Source organism: Mesoplodon mirus, assembly GCF_964341445.2.
Source record: "Mesoplodon mirus genome assembly, chromosome: 3".
NCBI lineage: Eukaryota > Metazoa > Chordata > Mammalia > Artiodactyla > Ziphiidae > Mesoplodon > Mesoplodon mirus.
Window position 1 is genome coordinate 160,464,516 of NC_138978.1, and position 22,793 is coordinate 160,487,308.

Sequence of the window (22,793 nt, forward strand, 5' to 3'; positions counted from 1 at the left end):
GGTAGGGGAGACAGGTCTGAGGGGGGAGTCTCGCCGTGGGGCAGCCAGACCATGAAGGACTTCCGTGGGCTCCTGTGGTCAAGCTGAATTTTCCTCAGGAAACTCTTTCGAGGCACTTGGTGTCCAAAGACTCTGGAGCTGTCTGCCAGCTCTGCTAATCATTCACCATCTTTGGCTTCCTTCTAGCGACTGGTGGGCAGTGAGTGTCTGGTTTGGGATGGGTGATTCCTGTCTTCAAAGTCTTGGTCAGGATGTTCATGTTTTAATGAACAACATGCAGCCCTGGTGCCTGGCCAAGGTGGGGGCCAGAGCAACCCAGACGGGACCTTAAGTGGGGCTCCTTGTCCTCACATGTTCCACTTTCAACCTCACATTGCTGTGGGGTCAGTGCTGCTGTTCTCTCTCCTCTTTAACCACTGACTCACAGCTGCAGGAACAACTGGGGAGAGGAGGATAGGAGCTGGAGAAAGCTCTGCTGCCCCCACCTTACTAGGACCACAGCCTCGAAGTACTAGAAGCAACATTAAAAGCAACCAAATGTGGCTCCTCCTGAGGCCTGTAACCACATGCTTCCTGTCCTGGCCCTGCTGATACATAGAGGAGCGATGGACCCTGTGCCTCTCCCAGAGCAAATCCAAGAACCTAAGAGAATCCCTTGGGTTCTCTCCTCCTGACTACTTCAGAAGCGTCACTCAGATTTTCCCTTTGAATCTCCTACCTCTGAGCATTGAGCACTACAGAGCTCTCCCAGTGTTTTGATAATTCACCAGAAGGGAGAAGGAGACAGAAGATAAACATGTTCACTTCTGTGCAACCATATTCATGCCCTTTTATTTTCACTTTAATAGAAAGTTAAGTTCAACACTCAGTCTTTTTTAAATGAGGTGTATGACACGCAGCAAATCAAGGGGCCCTGGAGTGAGAAGGCAGATTTCTGACTTCCAGTCGATGCATTTTCCATTCTTTGTGCTGCTTTCTTAGAACTGTTTCTACACCTCAGTGGTAACAATGGTCACCTCCAGATTATGAAATTAGATTATTTGTAACGTTCTTCTTTTTGCTGATGCATTTTATCGGACTTTTCTACAATGATTGTTTATTAATTGAAAAAAAATACTTAACTTTAAAATTTAAAGTTAGAAAACTCCCACAGAAAGCTGAATTAAGTTTTGCTTTTCTAATTTCCCTTCACACTCAAATCCCTAGCCCCACCAAACCTCTAAATAGCAAGAAGAAATCTGAATTACTGTCATCCTCAAGGGCAGAGATTTAACTTTTTCTGGAATTAAGTGGACTTGCGGAAGTGTAGGTAGTTGGGTAGGGATGAGGTCTCAGAGGCAGTGCTGTGACCTGTGTGTAAGTTCTCCTCCTCTTCACTAGGGGCACTGTCAGCATACAGGTGCTGCCTCTCTGCTCCACAGCATTACTTGTACTGTAAGCACAGATGATTATGCAGAAGACTGTGATGTCAGTACCATTCACGTTGAGCAATGAACTTCCTCTCCCCTCAGCATTATTATCACCCCCCAGAGAAATTCCTATTCCATGTACCTTCCACAGTAAACCCAGAACCACTATGAGCTTCACATTATCTGTACTTTGTTCTTCACCATCCTCTCTGCCTTATACTCAGCTGGCTGTTACCCAATACCTAGCACTCTGTCTTCTGAGGTGCATTAGACACTAGCGGAGTCATAGATAAATGAAGCTGATGGGCTAATTCACATTAAAATCCAAATGGCCAACACTAGCTCACTGGAGTCACTCCTCTCAACGGTATCTACATTTTAGGGATTACACCTTAATCCCTTGTATCAGTTAGGGATAGATCATGGGAATATGGATTTCTTATGGATATTAGACCTTACACATTTGTAGTGAGGAAGTCTGTGGAAGGCTCTTGCCTCTCTGTGTGATGGGGTGGAGGCCATTTCAGCCCAAATTGGCAGCAGTCAGGAAGAAGTATATTACACGAAGTTGGGGAAGAGCAAGGACAAACTGCAGCTTATGAAGATAGACTGAAGCCTCTGTCTTCCTCTCATCACCTCATACTTCAGTGGCAGGTGGCCTGCAGAAGCAGCTGGTACCCTTTGCACAAAGAGAAGCTGAGGGAGCTGTAGGCCTGGCTGTCCATGCCAAGGAGTTGAGCCAGAAGATCAGTAACTGAATGCGTGAACTGCAGTGGCGCCTGGTACCCTACACCTTCAGAGTGTCTTAGGTTGCTTCATTTCCATCTTTAGGTTCTCTTGTAAACTTCTCTTGCAGCCAACTCAATCTGGAATCATATAGGGAAGGTAACTCTAGGAAACATAGCTCAAGCTTAGTTAGGTTGACACAGTACCAAATACCCACTGTTTCTAAAATCAGTATCAAAAGTTAGCTTTTCAGATCCATTTACTGGCCAGTAGAAATGCTGAATTGGGGAGACAAAGGTGGGGAGGTGAAAAGATAAGGGGAGGAGAGGAAGGGACCTTTCTTGGTGATCCTCAGAACGTGTCTATAAAAGAAGAAAAGCCAGATAGGTACGAAACATGCTCATATATCCAAATGTTTTTAAATATATGTATCCAGAAAGAAAACTTTGTAATCAGGCCAAAGTTATGTCTGAGAGATACCAAAGGAAACCTGAGGATTTGTGAGTGCCCAGGTTTCCTCTGGAGACCATGGCAACCCCTAACCCCATCCCATGCTTCTGTGTCCTTCTCTGAGTGCTGGGCAGTACCAGGGGAAGGAAGCCATAGGGGAAGGGGACAAGTATGACCAGAAGCACCCCAAGGGCCCTAGAGGGGAGCCCCTAAAGGCACATTCACCAGCTTTCTTCTTTGGCAGAAGCCAGTTAGTTCCCAATGTCCCAGAATGGAATGGAACAATGAGGCTTTACACCACCAAAGTCGTAGGCTTGTTTTAAGAAGCATTTCCTCTCTGTGGGGGAGCAGTGGGGGGGGCGAAATGATAAAAGTTGGTGGAAGGCAATTCTTTCCAAAGTCCAGATCTTGAAGTGGCCCCAGAAGGTGTGGACGTGCTTTGGTTTTACTCTTCTCACCTTCCTTAGAGGGACTTCTAGTTCAATGGGAACCTGTTTCTACTCTCATATGGACTGTATCAAGCAGTAGTGGTCTCCAAAGCTGTGATATTCAGTGGCTCTTTCCTGTATCCTTCATCCCCTCCCAGGAATAAGGGAAGATGCGCCAGGCTGTGGAACATATCCTACGGAGGTTTGCTGAAGACGCTGGCTGGCTCTGGCTTGACGGCGTAGATCAGCTGCGTGAAGAGAGGGCTGATACTGATGAACAGGGAGCTGCTCCCGAGACGTATGTACGCCAAAGAGTGGCAGCATGTCACCACGTTCATCCTCCTCACCCTCAACGGCTGTGTAGATGTTGTAAGCAAGAACTTGCTGCCTCAGTGCTGTGTGACCCTAGAAAAAGGGACCCTGGTGCTGACTTTCTGTGTGTTACGGCTGTTGTTGGTGTCCCATGTTCAGGACTCAGCAGGGGCGGAGCTGCAGGTTCACGCTCTGCTCATCTTGGTGGTGTTGTTGCTGATGCTGGCGTTGACCGTACAGCTGTGGGTTCCCGACACGCTTCAACGCTCAGTGATCGAGACCTTTCTCTTTCAGATGATGGGCTCCTGGCTGGTACAGGCCGGCTTCATTCTGTACAAACCAGTCACCGGCTACCCGGGGCAGGATGATGACATCATTGACATCATGTTTGTCACCACCTTCTTCTGCTGGCATGTGATGATCAATGCTTTGTGCCTGTTGGGAATCTATGGCGTCTCTTCCTTTTGGCATTGTTGTTACCGTCCCAGCTGGAAGCTGACGGGGTCCAGAGAAGCTCCATGTTACACGAGCACCGTGGGACCCCTCTACAAATTGCTGCGGGAAGTGGATCAGTCAGAGTCTGGCAGACTCTCAACCTCTAGCTGGGTCTTAAATGTCTGGGCTCAGATCCTAGTGAGGGCTGAGGATAACAACTGTTGTGACCAAGTTTTCTGATCCCTGCTATTTTCCCTTAATTCTTGGTTCCTAGACTCTTTCCAATTACCTTTGTTGGGGGAACTCCTTTTTTGTCTACCTCTCATACACATTGATGTCAGATGATGAAAAAGCACAGGTGCTGCCAGCTGCCCATTTCTAGTCATTTGAGGCCTAATTTTATAATGATAAACAAACCTCAAGTAATCAATTGATATCCCCAACACAATATCTCTAAAATATCCAGTGTAGGAATAAACTTGCATGCTATTAATTTACTATAGTATTTGAGATGTAACAGAGAAGCCCTCCTCCTTGAAGGCCAGCCAAGAAAAGACTTCTCACTCTTTAAGGTTGGGGGGAGAAATTTGCAATTCTCACAAAATTCCACCAGAGGGCACTATATTCACATCACCCCAGCCAAGCCTCTCACTCTCCAACCCAGTAAAAAGTCTCCTAAGAACCGGTTCAAAAAAAGTGGGGGGAGGGGAAAGGAGGTCAGAAAAAATATAGAGCCAAGTTTACGTATTGTCCAAATATCCAGAAAATGTACCCAAGCGCTGTTTGCTTCCCGCTAAAATTTGGCGTGGAAATGTGAAATAAACAAGGATTCAAATCAACTAATGGGATAGGAGTGAGGGAGGATGGGCTGTGGATCCAGTCGAGGATATCTTTGGGAAAAGTACCAACTAAAGGACACACTCTGATCCTAGTCAGTTTTTGACCACAATGCTAAATTTCCTAAACTTCTAAATAAGCTTCAATAATGTTCCAATCAATCTAGAGAACAAAGATAAATCCATACATGCCTTGAGAATAGGAAGAAAATTTATCTATGAAGATCCCAGATTCACAAAACAACGAAACAGATTATTAAATACACAAAATGATCTCCAAAGATTCCTTTAAAAAGAACCTGTCATAGGGGCTTCCCTAGTGGTGCAGTGGTTGAGAATCTGCCTGCTAATTCAGGGAACATGGGTTCGAGCCCTGGTCTGGGAGGATCCCACATGCTGCGGAGCCACTACTGAGCCTGCGCGTCTGGAGCCTGTGCTCCGCAACAAGAGAGGCCGCGATAGTGAGAGGCCCGCGCACTGCAGTGAAGAGTGGCCCCCGCCACAACTAGAGAAAGCCCCGAAGACGCAACACAGCAAAAATAAATAAATTAATTAATAAACTCCTACCCCCAACTTCTTCTTTAAAAAAAAAAAAAGGGAAAAGGGGGCTTCCCTGGTGGCGCAATGGTTGAGAGTCCGCCTGCCGATGCAGGGGATGCGGGTTCGTGCCCCGGTCCAGGAGGATCCCACATGCCGCAGAGCGGCTGGGCCCGTGAGCCATGGCCGCTGAGCCTGCGAGTCCGGAGCCTGTGCAGGAGGGGCCGCAACGGTGAGAGGCCCGCGTACCGCAAAAAAAAAAAAAAAAAAAAAAAAAAATAAGAACCTGTCATACAGCAATTTTTCCCCTGCTAATCTAGTTATTCACAAAGAATATATTGAATGTCCACTGTATGTAAGTCACTGGGTAAGCCACAATGCAGGATTCAGAGGTAAACTAGTTGGTTCCTGGACTGGGTACTTTCCTTAGTGGGTACAGTAGGGATTTCGGAGTTTAGAGGTGGTGTCCCAGGAATGCATCATCCACAGCCCAAGAAGGTTGAAGGAAGGGAAACAGAAAAAGGCTCTCAAGGGAATTGCACCTTGGAAGCGTATTAGCCTGTGAAATACTGCACTAAGGTGAATCCAGCTAGCTACTGCAAGTGAGCAAGTCCTCAGCTTCCTCACTGGTCAGCTAGAATGATTTGAAGGTTCATTCTAGAATTATACAGCTGTAATTTTCTCAGTAGCACTTATTTTACCATGTCGTTAGCTAAGATGAACTTAATTCCTCCCAACTCTCCAAGCAGTTTCCTATTAGAGACAAGATTTGGGGTAGGGCTCAGACCCAAACCTTCAATCATAAGGTGTAGCCTAGGAAACGAAGTGTTCTCTATATTTGAATGGTTTCCAGGGGCCTTCAACAAAACTCAAATCAGACCAAAAAAAAAAAAAAAATAGCTGAGACTTGAATTTCTAATTTCCTAACCTGAGCTTAAGAATATCAAACAATCAGAAAAGAGATAAAGAACAATTCCTCTGGGTTCAGTGCTAGATACCAAATTGACACAAAACCTGGTCTTTCCTTCTTTAATTGTGTACTGTGAAATTTGAAGGCTTGGTCAATTGCAGCTTTTCCCCAAAATGTGCTTTAAGAGTAATGACATCAACTTCCAAGGCTGTTTCTTTTTCTTTTGTTTTATTTTTGTTTTGCTTTAAGATATACAATGGTCTATTCTTTTGGAAAGAACTGGCATTGGTTTATTAAAAAAAAAAAATTTATAATTCTGGGTTGGGTTTCCAGGGTGTTCCTCAAGCCCGAGTCTCAGCTATGTCTCTTTAGACTAAGTTAAGGGTTTTGTTCAATGCCTACTGAAATCATTCAAATGTTGGAAAAACTCCATTTCCCAAACTATATGTTCTGGTTGAAGGTTTGAGTACGTTTGAGCCTTACCCCAAATCTTGTCTCCAATGAGTGCAAGGCAACCAACCACACAGGCCCTGGGAAAGCACGCTCAGATCACTAGATTAAGGGCTTACGACCTGCAGAGTGAGAATGGGTCCTTTAAAAGAGAGAAAGAAATTGAGAGAACTCACAGGTAAAGCCCACCCAAGACAAGGCCTTTATTTCAAGCAGCAGAACAACACTGAAGAAATGCTTTTTTTAAGTCGTCAGTCATTTCTGCAGATTTGGAACCAAATTTTTACCTGTGATATTTCTCTCCCACTCCACCCACCCCTTGGACACAGCTGCTCTATTCTAAGAGAGAAAAACCTGACTTCAAAGCACATGTAACAGAATCCCCTGTGTGCTTTGATACTGGGTGTACAGAAGAGTTCATCCGTTCAAGTGCTCTAATGCTTTTTAGGCAGCGAGTGGAGAATGGGGGGCGGGTAGCAATTTAGGGAAGACGGAGAAAGAGAACAAAGGGCAGCAGACACAGCAAAGTCAAACAGGATCAAACAGTCCATTCTACTTCTAACTTCTCTAAAAGTACAGTCTGGGTTTCTGGGGGCGAACCAGTTAGTTTAAGGACTTTCTTCTGATTTTTCTTCCCTCATACTTTTTTAAGGTTCCCTGAACAATCATTGGACTCATTTGGGCCCTAATTCGGTTGGGTTAAGTAAGTATGGTGCTGACTAAGGGGGACAAGGCCTCTTGTTCTGCCTGAAAAACTCAGTAGTCATGTATTACCTTCCTAACCCTCAAAAAGTATGCCCCCGTCACATGAATGGATCAAAGCAAATCCATTTCCATTCTTGGAAAAGCAGCTCAAAGCACCTGTTCTCTTGATGGTGCCGCTGTCATTTCTGTGTGGTCAACAAACATCGGTTATTGACCACTCACCCTGGACACTACTGGGGGACACTAAGATGAATAAGCTGCTCAGGGAGGTTAAGACACTATCAAGGGCAGCAGGCACTCACAGACTAGAAGCTTTAAGAACTGCACATGCTTCCTACTTTTCCATTTTCTATTCTGTGTGCCATCCCCACCTCGGGTGCTGGTGGTGACGAGTACAGTAAAAAGCTCTGGTTCACTTCTGGCAGTTTGGCACCTGGAAATTAACATTTTTTAAAACAAGAACATGACTTTTCCCCTCCCTCACGCCCCCTCCTCAACAATTTAAACTCAAGACATCACAGAAAGAAATGGAATGAAGACAGCTCACTGTTACCAGATCTAAGCCCACTCTCATAAAACCAATGGTAGAGCATTACGCGAAGTTAGGAAGTTGTACTTCACAGGTCATGGTGGGGAAAGAAATAATCTAATCCCATCAGATTATCTTGGCCTATAATAATTATTATTGCTCTTTTCTAAAAATTTACTATATGCATGTGCCATCACAGTTAATCCTTACAATATACAAGGTAGCCGTTATTCTTATTTTGGAGGCAAGGAATCTGAGGCTCTAGGGCTAAGTATCTACCCCAACACAAAGCTGGTAAGAAGGAAAGCCCAGGGGCTTCCCTGGTGGAGCAGTGGTTGAGAATCTGCCTGCTAATGCAGGGGACACAGGTTCGAGCCCTGATCTGGGAGGATCCCACATGCCGCGGGGCAGCTAGGGCCGTGAGCCACAACTACTGAGCCTGCGCATCTGGAGCCTGTGCTCCACAACAAGAGAGGCCGCGATAGTGAGAGGCCCGCGCACCGCAATGAAGAGTGGCCCCCGCTTGCCACAACTAGAGCCCTCGCACAGCAACGAAGACCCAACACAGCAAAAATAAATAAATTAATTAATAAACTCCTACCCCCAACATCTTCTAAAAAGAAAAAAGTAATAGTCTTCTCAGCTGTAGACCAGGGACAACAGCGCCTACCTCATAAAGTCACTGCACTCAATAAAAAAAAAATCAGTCTTCTACTGGCATTTGAAAAAGCACACCTTCATTAAAAAAAAAAAAAAAATGAAGTAAAGCCCAGATCTGAACCTGCGTTGCCTGAACTGAAGCCCAGCTTTTAACCATCATATCGAAGGATCACATAAAGGATGGAATCCCTTACACTCGCAAGGCGACTTACCTGGTCCACAGTGTTACCTGTCTGAAACATACCAAAGGCCCCTGTTTGAGATGAATCTTGCATCTCTCATTTTAAATCACTACAGTGTTAGACACACTCTCACAGGGAAGGGATGTTGACCAAAGAAGCCAAGTTACGTGTGTGTGGTCACAGGCAACATTTCTTTTCCATATTTGTGGTACAAAAAATAACCAGAAGAGCAAACTTCTTCCCTTTCTCTTCCAAAGGCCCTGGAAACATGACTTCTTAGTCTTCAAACAGAAAACCTCAAAGTCTCAAATACTGGGGCTCTTGAAAGATGCAATAAAGGCTAGACACCTTCAGATGGATTCAGGAAATAAAAATAGTATGATCGAGTAATAGCACTGGTAGCAATGAAGACATTCCGTTCACGTGTGTGTTGTGTATGTGTTGTATACATATATACATACATGTAAGTATTGTGTATCTGTTGACAAGCATCCACTTCAAGACTGTGTTCACAATACACGTTTTCTCAACTATCAGAGCAAGGCTATGAGGAGAGAGGAGGAAGGGGTATTGATTCTCATTTTCCATATTACGAAAACGTGCAATAAATTACTTGACAAACAAAAACAGACAGAATTCGTTTCAGGAATTCCAAAGTTTTGACATACCCTGAGCTTCAAAGAGGAGATGCCAAGACTTCACCTTCCTTTCAGCTGTCCTCGGGAAACAGTTTGCACACAGAATTTCAAATCTGATGGGTGACTCTTAAGGTCCTTGCTTGAACCGCTCTATTTATTTTATTAATTTATTTTATTTATTTTTGGCTGCGTTGGGTCTTCGTTGCTACGCACGGGCTTTCTCTAGTTGCAGAGAGCAGGGGCTACTCTTTGTTGCGGTGCGCGGGCTGCAGTGGCTTCTCTTATTGCAGAGCATGGGCTCTAGGCGCGTGGTCTTCAGTAGTTGTGGCTCACGGGCTCAGTAGTTGTGGCTCGTGGGCTGTAGGGTGCAGGCTCAGTAGTTGTGGTTCACAGTCTCTAGAGCGCAGGCTCGGTAGTTGTGGTGCACGGGCTTAGTTGCTCCGCGGCATGTGGGATCTTCCCGGACCAGGGCTCGAACTCGTGTCCCCCGCATTGGCAGGCGGATTCTTAACCACTGCACCACCAGTGAAGTCCCACTTTATTTATAGATGAGGGAACTTGGGCCTAGAGAGGCTGCGAGAGTTGCCTCAGGTGTGGCAGAGGCAGAATCAGGTCTCCCGACTTGTGTCTCCGCCCGCCAGGATCCCTTCTATGGAATGAGACAAAACACAGCACTTTCAGTACCAATGTGAGATCGTAGACTTCTGTTCACATCCCCAAACCCGCCGAGAGAGCCGGGGAGGGGGCTCTTCCAGGCCTACCTCCGGCAGCCCCCTGTCTGCGCCGCCCCCTCCCACGCCTGGCCACGGCTGCGGCGAGCCCAGGGCTTCCCCCGCCCCGCGAGCTCCCTCACAAACTTGACCCGAGGGCCGGGAAAGGGGGCCGGGGGTTCTCTAACAGCAAAAGGCAAAAGTGGGTGCCCGTGGGTCAGAATTTCCTCTGGGAGCTCTGGGGCGTGCAGTGTGACCTAGTAAAAGAGAGAACTCTCCCGCAAAATATACGACCTGAATGCAATACTGGGCTGCGGGTCCGACCCCAGGCCAGGCGGGCGGGGGCGCCGCGGCGCTGCGCGGCCGCCCGGGCCGGCGGGGTCCTTCCCAGCAGGCACTGGGTCCTCCGCCGCCGCCGCCCCGCCCTTCCTCGCTCCCCTCCCCCACACCCCCTTCCCCCACCGCCCTTTCCCTTTCTTTCTTTCCCGGGTCGTCTCTCCCCCACCCCGGCGGCGCCCGCTCGGCGGCTCGCCCAATGGCCGAGTTGCCGAGACGCGCATCAGCTGATCCGCCCGGGCTCCGGGCCTCTGGGAGCCAATCAGGGCGCCGGGGGCGGCCCCGACTGCCGATAAAGCGTGCGGGATCCGAGAAGGCCCTGCAGAGCCGAGAATGGGAGAAGAGCATTCTGTGTAAGCAGTTCCTCCGGCCTCCTCGCCTCTCCTCTCCGCACCTCGCTCTCGCGGCCTGCCCACCCTGCCGCCTGCTCGCCGCCCAGGTAAGCGCCTGGCCGGCCCGGGGGGGTCGGAAGTGTCGCGTGCCGCCCCCGCCGCCTCCCGAGCTGCCGCGCTCTGACCGATCGGCTGAGCTCGGCTCGGCCCCTTCCCACCTCCTGCCTCTACCTTGCGCCCCGGCCTGCGGGCCCTCCCGCTTGCTTCCGCCGCCCGTGCCTCCCGGCGGGTCTGGGTCGGCGATGGCGGGGCGCGCGAGTCGCCAGGCCTTCGAGAAGGGCGGGGAGTTGTTTTGATCTTCCTTCAGCTGCTTGCAGCCCGAAGCGCCGCCCCTGGAGGTCGCTCGGCAGGGCGAGCTGTGGAGGCACTGCCCGGGCCCGGCGCCCCCGGCTCGGCCGTGTGGTGTGCGTGGTGGATGGAGTGGTCCCCTGCTGGAGCCTCGCTCTCTTCCTCCGCGGAGGCGGGCCCTGGGGCGGTCGTCGCGGTTCGCCGCCTGCGCGGAGGCGAGGGGCAGTGAGCGTCTGTGTTGCGGCCCGCTCCCGCCGCGGGCTCCCGGGGGCCTACCCCTGTGACTGAACAATGGGGAGCCCGGGATACGGCATGGCCGGCGGGCGCGGCGGTGGAGAGGCCTGGCCGGCCGGACAGGGGCAGCAGCGTCACGCTGTCCCGCTGGCGGATGTCCCCATCCCCCGCCCCTCCTAGCCCTGGCCTTGGAGAGGGATGGCCCCCTCGGCTAGGCCCTGAGATCCAGACGGGGGCCCAAGGGGCGGGGCGCCGACTTTCGGGACCTTTCTGTGGGAAAGGGCTGCTCTCAAAGTGGATTATCCCAACCACCCCGGGGGCGGGAAGCGGGGATCCTCCCATGGCCGCAAATCCGTGAAGACGACCACGAACGAAAGTGACGACCTGGATTCTCGGTCCTCGGGGTCCCCCTCCAACTGCTTCGGCTTCGTCGCCTACTCAGTGAACGCCAGAGAGAAACCGCGGGTCAAGATCGAGACGTTGACCCACCAGCCTTCGCATTCCTGCTCGTCCCGGTCCGATCCCGACCGCTCTCCAACTCCCTCTCCCTCTCCGTCTCCCTCGCCTAGAAAGCGCCGGTGCCTGGACCAGCGAGAGCCGGAGACCCACGAGAGGCGCGAACGCCACTCGAAAAGGAGAAAGGCTGAGGAGGGCATCGATACCGTTGACCTTATGTGGCTGGGGTGAGTGAGGAGCAGGGATGAGGACCCCGGCTCCCACTGCAGCTGCAGCAACAGCTAAAAACTGCAGAATCCCATCCCTCCCAGCACCCACCACGTAATCTTGGCACCTCGGCGGCACCAGTTGATACAGTAGACTAGGCTGTTGGCATGCAACTCATCACCAAAAAGAGCAGGATCCGAGGCTTAAAGGGAGACAGCGTGGTTTGAAATTGGAGGTGTAACAGGTTGGGGACGAAAGCCAGAGACCGGGTTTTAGCTTTTAGTGGGAGCTGAAAGGGTCAGGGATTGCTCCCTCTGGCTTTTAAAGGTAGGATGGGCGTCGGGGGTGGGATTTGACTGACCAAGTCTTCTACAGGGAGTAGGCAAAGGTAGTGGTTGTCTGCTAACACTGCTTGACAGACAGCTTCTCCGCTTTCGGTGGGGGGGGGGTGTGGGGGAAGGGTGAGGCTGTTGGAGGGAGAAGCAGTTACGTTTTCAGCTGGGCAAACATGGACGGTTGCCCATAGAAACTTTGCCACTGTACTTCAGAAAGTTACCCAAGTCTTTGGAGGAGAACAGTGTGTTCCCTTTCCAGCCACCCTGGGCTGTCGACAGCAGAGGGAGGGGTAAAACGTTTCCTCTTAATTTTGAGGTTTGGTTTTGTGGCTTCAGTGTCTCTTCTTTCAGGGGTTTTGCGGTGGAGGCTCCCAGTTTTTAGCATGCCTCAGCTTTTGAAAGCCCAGAACTTTTTGATTTAGAAGTGGGAATTTCTTAATTACTTGAAAAGTTCTCTGGTGGAATCTGGTCAAACTTAAATCTCCTCTCTGAAGTGAGAACTTTGCCTCAGACTGATGCAAATTATGCCATCGTGTATCTTAGAATCCAACTTGGATTGGCTATTTTTACATCTTGGTAATTGTAATAACTGCTGTTCTTCTAGGAAGCCACCAGTCTCTTAAATCTAGTTAGCCCCCTTGTTTCATCCTACCAACTAAATGGGGGGGGGTGTTTGTTTTTTGGAAAGGTGGAGGAATCTTCAAAACGCCTTTTTACTGAGATATCCTCTGGGGTGTAAGGAAAAGGGAAGACTTAACCTAGAGATCATAGCAGCCAAGCCTTTCAGTGGCTGGATTTTACTTGGAGATGATGTCTGTTCGGCAGACTTTCTGTTTCAGAACTTTTGTATCTTCATTGTGTTTTGGGTTTTTTTTCTCCCTCTAGTATCTTAGTGTGAAGAATGAAACAATTCCTCTACCTCTGATAAACTGCAAAAAGTAGAGCTTAGTGCTCACAAGTTTAGATTCTGGCTTGAGGAAGCTTATAAGGAGACTTTTGTCTAGTATAAAAGTTTAATCTCCCTGAAAGCAAGTTAAATAAATGTACTGTACTTTTGAGTGTGTGACTTCCAAAGGGAGGGGCCACCACTCTCGCTGCTTCTTGATTTAATTGTCCTTATTGCGTCAGAGGTGTTCTTATTTTATTTTGTCTCTCTCCAGAACACCTTCCACCATGGCCACCTCAGCGAGCTCCCACTTGAACAAAGGCATCAAGCAGGTGTACATGTCCCTGCCTCAGGGTGAGAAAGTCCAAGCTATGTATATCTGGATTGATGGTACTGGAGAAGGACTGCGCTGCAAGACCCGGACCCTGGACTGTGAGCCCAAGTGTATAGAAGGTGAGAGACTGAGCTGGGTGGGAGCAGTATGAGGGTGGGCGGCAGCCTGAGACCGAGCCACTAGATTTGGCCTCTGTTTGTAAAGCTTTTCGAAGGCGGGACTTTTCAGACTTCATTCAACCAACATTAAGCTCCTACACTGCCTCCAAGCATAACAGCAACGGACCCCTTCATTTAAATGAAATCTTGCGTGTAAGCCAGTATATTGAAGGAAAAGAGACTAAGTCTGGGGGAGAGAGGGGTTGGAAACTTTGTTTACTTGGGCAGTCCTACTTAATTGGCCCTAAGGTACTGCCAGGAACCCAGTTTGAAAACCACCGCTCTAACCTGACTATGCCACCTACTTTACAAACTCTTTGAATGCTGTTTCAGACTCATGTGTCACTGAGGTTCTACATGCAAAACAAACACGCTAAACTGGTCTCTAGGACCAGCCATCATTAGTTTTTAGTTGATGCACTTCTGGAAATTCTTAAACTGGCTGATTGCTTATCCTACAGGAGCTATTATATGAGTTGTGACAACTTCATTCTTTTGGTCTAGAACAAACCATAGCCGCTCTCCTTCTGGAAAGGGACCGTGGTCCATCATCTTTTACCTACTTTTAGGTTAGGTTACTCTTCTGATAATGTTCACATTTGAGCAAATGAATGAATGACTGTGATATAAAGCATATACTGTGCACCTGCTATGTGGCAGGTATTAGATAGGCCCTGGGAATACAAGGTGAGAGTCTGGTCTCTGCCTTCGGAGAACTCATAGTCAACTGGAGTGATGAAGGAACCGGCCTTTAAAACATAGTGTGGATAAGTGACGTGGGAGCACCGTTGAATAAGTCATCCGGCTAGTGTCTGTTTCCTCATCTGTTAAAATAAGGACACCACTTGAACTAGGACGGTCCATCACACAGTGGGGGGAGGAATTAGAGAAAGAAGCAACACAGTTGGCTGTCAGAGAGTCTTTATTTCTCCTATTTCAATACCTTAAATGAGGACTGACTGACTGGTGATATCCAGTTTGTGTCCTTGGTGTCCAGTAGACTTACATACAGAGGAAACGTCATTCTTAGGTTGTTCTCGTGACTGTTACTTCTTTTAGGAAAGTGATGCAATAGTCTTACTTGGAACTCAGATAGGAAGGACTGTAGGGCTATCTGCAAACATCAGGGTTTGCATGTTAATAGTGGCAGTCATGCATGCCTCACTGGCTTTCCGGACAAGAGAGTATAGATCTTGTGAAGATCTGAAAAGTTCCTGTGCATTTTAACTATAATTTCCCCCTCTTTTTTTACCCCAGAGTTGCCGGAGTGGAATTTTGATGGCTCTAGTACTTTTCAGTCCGAAGGCTCCAACAGTGACATGTATCTCGTCCCTGCTGCCATGTTTCGGGACCCTTTCCGCAAGGACCCCAACAAGCTGGTGTTCTGTGAAGTCTTCAAGTACAACCGAAAGCCTGCAGGTGTGTATAGGATAGGTATGGATACCCCACCCCAATCCATGAATTGTAAAGGTGGGCGGGAGAGGATATTCCAAAATCGGTATTGGAAAGACGAGCTTATCTCAGAACTGTCTTAGAAGTCTGAAGGATTGGACATGGACCTCTCCATCCTGAACTTCCTTGTTCAGAGAGGTTGTATGGTCCATCCTCCCATTGTTGGTTCCATAAAATGACATTGGATTCTTCTAAATCTGTTTGCCGGGGGAGTGCCACATGTCACAGTCCTCCTGCCTGTAGATTTTAAGAACACGGATTCTGAAGTTAGAATGTTGGGTTTGAGTTCTAGATCTGCCACTTACTTGGTATGAACTTGGGCAAGTTATTTTTCCCCTATACTTTTCACTTCCCCAGTTTTAAAATGGGGAAAATAATGAAATCCGTCTCATAAAGTTGTTTAGAGGATTAATTGAGTTAATATGTGCAAATGATTGAAAGAATTGTATGGTAAATATTGGTTGCCTTTTCGTTCCAGAGAGCTTGTCTTCTTTCTCTGTCCACTGACTAAAATAAGAGCATGTTGGTTCACTGATAACATACGTTTGCCTTGAGGTTTGCTGTAACTGCACCTTTGGTTTTTGTCTGGCATACCCATTGCTCCCAGTTCTCCACCATTCACCTTTTTAAGCTCAGCTGGAGTCTCACTTCCATGAAGTCTCTTGCCACACTCAGCCAGTGAGACTTTTTGGCAAGTCACTTAGTGACTCTGGACCTTACTTGTCTTTGTTTTGAGAGGCATTATCAAATTGTGGTAAAGGGCCTGAGCTCTGAAGTCAACAAGCAGGGTTTCCTGACCTTGCTGCTTGTGCTGTACCCTGGGCAGGCTACCTACCATCTCTGAGCCTCATTTTCTCATTTGTAAAAACGGAGACTCGTAATACCCACCTCAGGGCTGTTAGGAAAACGAAGTTGGGGGTTTTCTTTGATGTAACGTAGAGGTCTTAAAATGGTTCCTGGGACATAGTGAAACAGCCATAATGAGTCTATAAAGTTCTGTTCTGGGTTAGAAATTGTTCCCAGTTGAGCTCGTCGCATTTTATTTTATTTTTGTTTTTTTGTACTAACCAATGCTATAGAACTTAGCACTTTATCTGCTCACCTGGAATGTAAGGCTCTTTTAATAGGCAAATGATTCTCTCAATAAAAATTGTAGATTTGGCTCTAAATGCTTGAGAAACTAGGAATAAGTCTGACAGCTAGAAGCAGTTCTTTTGTGAATAGAGGGTTTAAGTGCCTGACAGTTGGTATTTGGGAAGGAGCCAACTTGCAGATAAGGTGAAAACTTGCTCTGTTCTGGATCCACTCCCATGTGACTTTGTTGTAACCCAGTTTAGTTATAAATAAAGCCTTTTGAGAGTCTCCCTGCAGATATATAATCATAGCTTCTCTTATCGTCCCCTTTTACACCGACCAGGGCACAGAAAGGTTAACACTGGGTCAATTCAGCTTATACTCATCTCAAGTACCTGGAGTCCAAGGAGTATTTCCCATCAACACAGGGGTTCGGTACATTTGTCCATATGTCTCTAATAGTGTGTTGACTCTTTCTTTTTCCTAGAGACCAATTTAAGGCACACCTGTAAACGGATAATGGACATGGTGGGCAACCAGCGCCCCTGGTTTGGAATGGAGCAGGAATATACTCTCATGGGCACAGATGGGCATCCCTTTGGTTGGCCTTCCAATGGCTTCCCTGGGCCCCAAGGTAAGTCCCCTTGGTGAGGGGTGAATCTTGCTCCTCCCCAAGTGCTTAATTAGCAAGGAAAGTCTCTCTCTCCAGAGATGGGAGTGAATCCTTGTGGATCAAAAAGCTAGGGGAGTATCCCTGAGATTGGCTGAAATAATACTGTAAAGAGAGAGAGCCCTCGTGCTACCCAAATCCAGACGTGGATGTTGAGACATTAACATTGCGGGAAAACCTTTGGCCTTACTGAGAATGTGGCCAGGAGGGCCTCCTGCACTCCACTCCTGCACCTCCGGGTGAAGGCAGGGATGGTGATTCCAGATAGCAAGTGTTGAGAGCTTTCTGACTTCTGACTTTGGACCGTGCATCTCATATAGATAGGAATTTTCTTGATGTCCTGCCTCTTGACCTTCCATCTTGACGCCTCTGCAGGTCCCTACTACTGTGGTGTGGGAGCAGACAAAGCCTATGGCAGGGATATCGTGGAGGCTCACTACCGGGCCTGTTTGTATGCCGGCATCAAGATCGGGGGCACGAATGCCGAGGTCATGCCTGCCCAGGTAAATGGCTCTAGCCCATCACCTTCCCCACCTAGAGGCGAGTGGGGACTTTTGCTAGCAAGGGCTGCTATGGGGCCCCACTCCTTAACCCAAAGTCCCCAAGGTGGCTTGGAGTAGAGGTGAGAAGGGTGCATGTGTCAGAGCTTCTGGGTTGGGGTGAGCAGTGGGTTTTTGCTTTAAAGGCTAGTCTTCTCGTTCTCTCTAGTGGGAATTCCAGATAGGGCCGTGTGAAGGAATCGACATGGGAGATCATCTCTGGGTGGCCCGCTTCATCTTGCATCGTGTGTGTGAAGACTTCGGAGTGATTGCCACCTTTGATCCTAAGCCCATTCCTGGGAACTGGAATGGTGCCGGCTGCCACACCAACTTCAGCACCAAGGCCATGCGAGAGGAGAATGGTCTGAAGTGAGTGCCGCCTCCTGCTGGGGCTGTTTCACTCTCTTTGCAAGAATACTTGCCAAGGGTTTGATGTACTGGGGATGAGTAAGCCGCCTTCTCAGTTCATACCTTACCCCTTGGCTTCAAAAACTGTCTTCTGATCCTGTCATTTTGTTTCTATTTGAAAAGTACCCAAAAAATACTCTAGGAGTAGGATTCAAGGATGGTGATAGGGGAAAGTTGACACAGATGAATGCATTTGAAAGTCTTTAGTAAGAACTAAATTAGTAACAGTACAGGCTTATGAATGAATTTAATGCCTGTGGGTGGGAGAAAGAAAGTCCTTGCTTGGGGTCTTTTCATTCAACAAATGCCCTCTACTGCATGTCTAGCACTCTTCTGAGCACTAAGAGATACAGGTTACAAGGCAAAGTGCTGCCCTTGTGGAGAATTTGTTCTCCTGGGGCCATGTTTTGGTGAATTAGACCCTGGAAAACAGTCTTTGGTAGATGAGTCGCTCCATTCTTGGATCCACACCTGCTCCTCTGCCCTTGAAGGGCGGGTTTCCTGGTGGCAGGTTGGACCCTCATCTTAACTGTCTCCTCCAGGTACATTGAGGAGGCCATTGAGAAACTAAGCAAGCGACACCAGTACCACATCCGAGCCTACGATCCCAAGGGGGGCCTGGACAACGCCCGGCGCCTAACTGGATTCCACGAAACCTCCAACATCAACGACTTCTCTGCCGGTGTGGCCAACCGTGGCGCTAGCATCCGCATTCCCCGGACTGTCGGCCAGGAGAAGAAGGGTTACTTTGAAGACCGTCGCCCCTCTGCCAACTGTGACCCCTTTGCGGTGACAGAAGCCCTCATCCGCACATGTCTTCTCAACGAAACTGGCGATGAGCCCTTCCAGTACAAAAACTAAGTGGACTAGACTTGCAGCCGTCAAAACCCCTCCTAATCCTACATCCTGCTGCCACTCTCGCCCCTCTCACCTGTCATAATAGCTGTTAACTCAAAGGGCGGGATGTCAAGGTCTTTTTTTATTCCTCACTCTTGCTTTCTTTGGCCAGGATAGAGGGGTCAAGTTCTTAATCTCTTCACACCCACCTACCCCCCCCCCATTTTTTTTCCTATCACTGAAGCTTTCTAGTGCGTTAGTCGGGGCGGGGTTGGGGAAACATAACCACTGCTTCCATTTAATCAGGTGTGTTTGTCCAATAGGCATAGCTATCCGGACAGAAAGCATAGTATTTGTGAAGGGAGGGGGAGTACTTTCTCTGCGTCGTAGCTGAGTGGGGGGCAGGGGGCTTGATTCTGTGGTAAGGTTAGGATTTCCCTTTCTTGGTGAGAAATTCCATTACTTATAAGGTTATAACCAACTTTCTATTAAAAGTGAGAATTAGGGGAGAAGGAAGGGTGGGAAATCAGGTCGGAAAATGCCCTAGATCTCCTAGTGTGGTGCTTCCCTTGCCTGGGGCTAAATGCCCTGACAAGCTCAGCATAAATGGATGGATAGCCCTACCTTAAAAGAAAGAGTTCCATGTTGTTTGGTCCTCCATTTATAACACAAAGCAGAGTAGTATTTTTATATTTAAATGTAAAAACAAAAAAATTATATATACGGGTGTGCAGATAAATGTGTGTTTTCTCCTTAGCAAGTAAAAACCATTCTGGTCACGGGGAGCCAAATTTGAGTTGAGTAGTCTGGTCTCCTTTTCGGGGGGGGGGACGGGGCGGGGTGCTTGACAAGTTGGCTACTGGGCTCTCATCCCCTCACTACCGCTTTAGGGCTTCTCTGCCCTGCTCACCCTTCTGGGGAGGCTGGCACGGGTTGGCTGTGTCAGCCCGCGGGAGCAGCAGCAGTCACCTGAGCCCTGGGGCTTTGGTTCAAAAGACACACACGTACTTGTACACACAGGGGTTTGGAAATATGAGTTGGCTGGTCAACTTGAGCATGTTACTGACAAGGGGGTTTGGGGGTTATTTTCTGGTGGGACTAGCATGTCACTAAAGCAGGCCTTTTGATATATTAAAAAAAAATTTTTTTAAAGCAAAACAAGTTTAGATTTTAATCATATCTGTAGGGTTTCTAAGTCTTTGTTTTACAGAATTGCTTGTTTGCTTCAGCTGTCTCCTTCCCATGTCTGCTGATGGAGGAGATGAGGACAGGTCTGGAGTCAAAACACTTGTAATTTTGTGTCCTGATGTCTATTCTCTGAGTGTGAAATATTCCCTTCCTTTATTTAGATTCCTGAGGAGTTTTTTTTTTTTCTTTTATAATAAAAAAAACCCCCACCTTTGTCCCTACGTCTCCCCTACTGTTTCTGGCTGTTTTTGTGTTGGCTGCAGCAGGCGGGCTATGGTTTTTTCTTACCATGACAACTTCTAATTGCCATGTACATACAGTATGTTCAGAGATAGATAACTACTCACTGTAAACAAACTGTGTTAACTGCCCAGAGCAGCTCTTATAAATCAACCTAACATTTAGAAGATCTCTTCTGACTTGATTCTTTGTGATTCTTTTAAATCCCCATGTGCCTCTTCATTCCCTTTTACTACCAAAAAAGGGGAGTTTTTTAAAAGAGGCAAAGTAAGTTCAGGTTTACCTGTTCTTGGAATTTAAAAAAAAATCTTTCCTGAGTCTTGTTGCCAACCAGATCTTTCCCATGCTTTGGGAATTTGGATATGTGGGTTAAGGCATATCCCAGCCTTAGAATTTTGCAGTAGGGTACAAACACCAACCGTCCCCTGCATGTGCTCCAGAGCTTGGCTTTGACCTATCATGCTATCACATTGTTTTGAATACCCCTCTGGCTTAATTTTATAGCAGCCTAAAGTGTTTAGTGTGCTTTCAACTGGTCTTACTATCCCTACTGGTCTCCATTTCATCCTGTGCCCAGCTGCCAGTGATTCATCTAAATAGCAAATATTGACCACGTTGCTACGCTGGTTAAAGCCTTCTGAGGCTGGCTGTGCTGAGGGCAAGCCAGCCCCAGACATGCCTTGGATACGCTTTTCCTTGCACCAGACCAGTGAGCTGCTTGTGATACTCCCAAAAGCACTATGTTGACACCTTGGTGCCTTTGCTCCCTGTCCCTTTAACTGGAAATTCTTCCACCTCGTCCTGGCTTCTTCCTACCTTAGTTCATTTCCACATCAGGCTGGGTAGGAGCTCCCTCCTGCTCTCTGGTGCTGTGCACATACCTCTAGCAAAAGCACTTATTCATCCTTTGACCTTGTAAGGTACCAGGTATTGTGGGCAATCATAATTACCTTTTTAAAAAGTAGTGTCCTCTATCAGTTTGGAGGTAGCTGGTGCCTGTTACAGCAAATTTATAGAGATGAGTTTTCTTTGGGCAAGTGCTTATTGCTCTAGTCTTAGGTAATCCTAGATATCTGCATTTTCTTTTTCTAAGTTATATCCCATTTTCAAAGTAGGATGATCTTACCTATTGGTTTGCTGGGAGTGGTCGCAGTTTGCACCATGTTTTGGCATGATTATTAAGAGTGCCCGCTTGCTCTCGGTGTTTTCCAGGTTTTGCTGATAAATTATTTATTTCAGCTGAAGTTCTGTTTCCCTCTCTCCAGCCGAAGTTGGCTTCCCTTCCCTAGGTCACCAGCACAGTTCTTGGTGAGGGGGTATTCTGCACAGCGCAAGCACTACATTAAGGAGATAACCTGAGCGCTTTGCTTGTGTGCTCATCGTAAACAATTCTCTGACAGATGACGTAGAAAGGAATTCTCAACAGGATTTAGGTGGAAACAACTAGTGTATTTCCTTCTCCACCCTCTTACATAGAGTTAGCTTTGACCTACAGGTCACAGTGCAATCCCCTTGTATTTCTAAGGTGTTTTTTATAGCTCATTTAGCAGACACTAGGTTACGTGATAACTTTATCAGTGATAGATTAAACAGAATGACGGCCAAGCCTTCAGCCTTAAAGAGACAGGCCAGTATTCACAAAAGGAGTTTCTCCATTTTAAACACAAGTTCCCTTAATTCCATCCTGCCAGTTATTGGACAAGAGCTAAATGACAACACAAGCTAGTAGAAGAACGTCAAGGAGCTGATAAAGGGTTCCAAGGAGTTCCTTGGATGGTTACTACTGGGATCATTTAACAAGCCAGATCTGCGCTGCTGGGTAGAATGTTACCCTAGTGGATAAAAGAACTTCCTAAACAAATACTTGGTGCCGGGGCTCCAAATATCTCACCAAAGGCTGCACTTAAATAATTCCAACTACTCCTTGGCCCTTACACCAATAAAAGTACAAAGTTTGAAAAGTAACTTGCTATTGCAAAGAAAGCCCTTCACTCACTAGACCTTTTGATTGTAAACTTCATGAAGGCAGGGATCCTGTTTTTCTTTCTCAGGGCTGTATCCCGACCTGTCATGGTGCCTGCAGGGCTTGTTTCATGAATTATTTTTAAGTACCAGTTTTGCAAGCTTTAAGCCCACAACTCTATTGGGTGGTGTTAAACCCATAAGGTCTTGGTGGTTTGGCTGTGTTTTAACTCTGGTCATGGCACTAAGGTGAAGTTAGGTTTTACTGAATTTTTAATGACTGCTGGCGTGGTTGGTTCTGGCTGGAGTCAGGCTGCCAAGAGCCTCGTGTTGCTTTATAAGTAGTGGCAAGTTACCATGTCATTCCAAAGGCTTCAGGTAGATTACTACTGTGACCAGTTTGACTTGATTAGAGCCCTATCATTTTATAGGCTTTAGCTCAATCACCAGCTACTCATTAAAAAAAAAAGTCAACCTGATTTTATAATATGCAGAAATATGCACATATATAAAATATAGACACATACCATATTGGGACATATGCATATATGTACACATTAGAACACAGTCCAGGTACCCTACACGAACCTTCTGCAAAAGCTATAGCACCTTATAAAGGAGACAGGAACTTAAGAATATCTCTTCCAGAAGTAGTACATATTCAAGCGGATTCACTGGTCTGAAAAGCTGTCACTAGGAGTGGGGAGGCAGGACATAGATGCTATAATCATTCTCAAAGCATGGTTCTACCGCCAACCCTTTCTAATTCTACCCTCTCCTGTGCTTAATGGACAAGAAGTTTTTGGGCACTGTCAACTAATTGTTTATCTATGATTCACTGCCTGGAGCCCCTCTGATATAAAGGGGGTGGTGTCCTGGT

General features: G+C 47.4%; 2 protein-coding genes and 1 long non-coding RNA gene across 5 annotated transcripts in view; 2 read left to right on the plus strand and 1 right to left on the minus strand.

The window, feature by feature from the left end:
- LOC309800523 overlaps positions 1-10,319 on the minus strand; it is a 32,232-nt gene extending 21,913 nt beyond the window's left edge. The window contains exons 1-2 of the long non-coding RNA XR_014293471.1: positions 10,212-10,319; positions 9,238-9,856 (exon numbers count right to left, since the gene is read on the minus strand). This is a non-coding gene — a long non-coding RNA (uncharacterized lncRNA). The remainder of the gene's footprint in view (positions 1-9,237; positions 9,857-10,211) is intronic.
- On the plus strand, positions 3,287-4,109 carry TEDDM1 (transmembrane epididymal protein 1; the record flags this gene model as incomplete). The annotated part of the gene is made up of 1 exon (XM_082615511.1): positions 3,287-4,109. One exon carries the CDS (start codon positions 3,287-3,289, stop codon positions 3,998-4,000), a length of 714 nt encoding a protein of 237 aa, XP_082471637.1. The 3' UTR covers positions 4,001-4,109.
- A 201-nt stretch (positions 10,320-10,520) lies between the features above and the next one.
- Positions 10,521-19,928, plus strand: GLUL (glutamate-ammonia ligase). Of its 3 annotated transcripts, XM_082614685.1 has the most exons (8): positions 10,554-10,692; positions 11,737-11,850; positions 13,326-13,504; positions 14,801-14,962; positions 16,557-16,703; positions 17,115-17,242; positions 17,448-17,647; positions 18,229-19,928. In XM_082614685.1, the coding sequence occupies exons 2-8, from the start codon at positions 11,840-11,842 to the stop codon at positions 18,545-18,547; spliced, it is 1,146 nt and encodes a 381-aa protein (XP_082470811.1). In that variant the 5' UTR covers positions 10,554-10,692; positions 11,737-11,839; the 3' UTR covers positions 18,548-19,928. The 3 variants fall into 3 exon arrangements, with proteins under 3 accessions (XP_082470809.1, XP_082470811.1, XP_082470810.1); XM_082614683.1 differs by lacking the exon at positions 11,737-11,850 and having other exon boundaries at positions 10,521-10,692; XM_082614684.1 differs by lacking the exon at positions 10,554-10,692 and having other exon boundaries at positions 11,404-11,850.
- Positions 19,929-22,793: the final 2,865 nt, after the last annotated feature.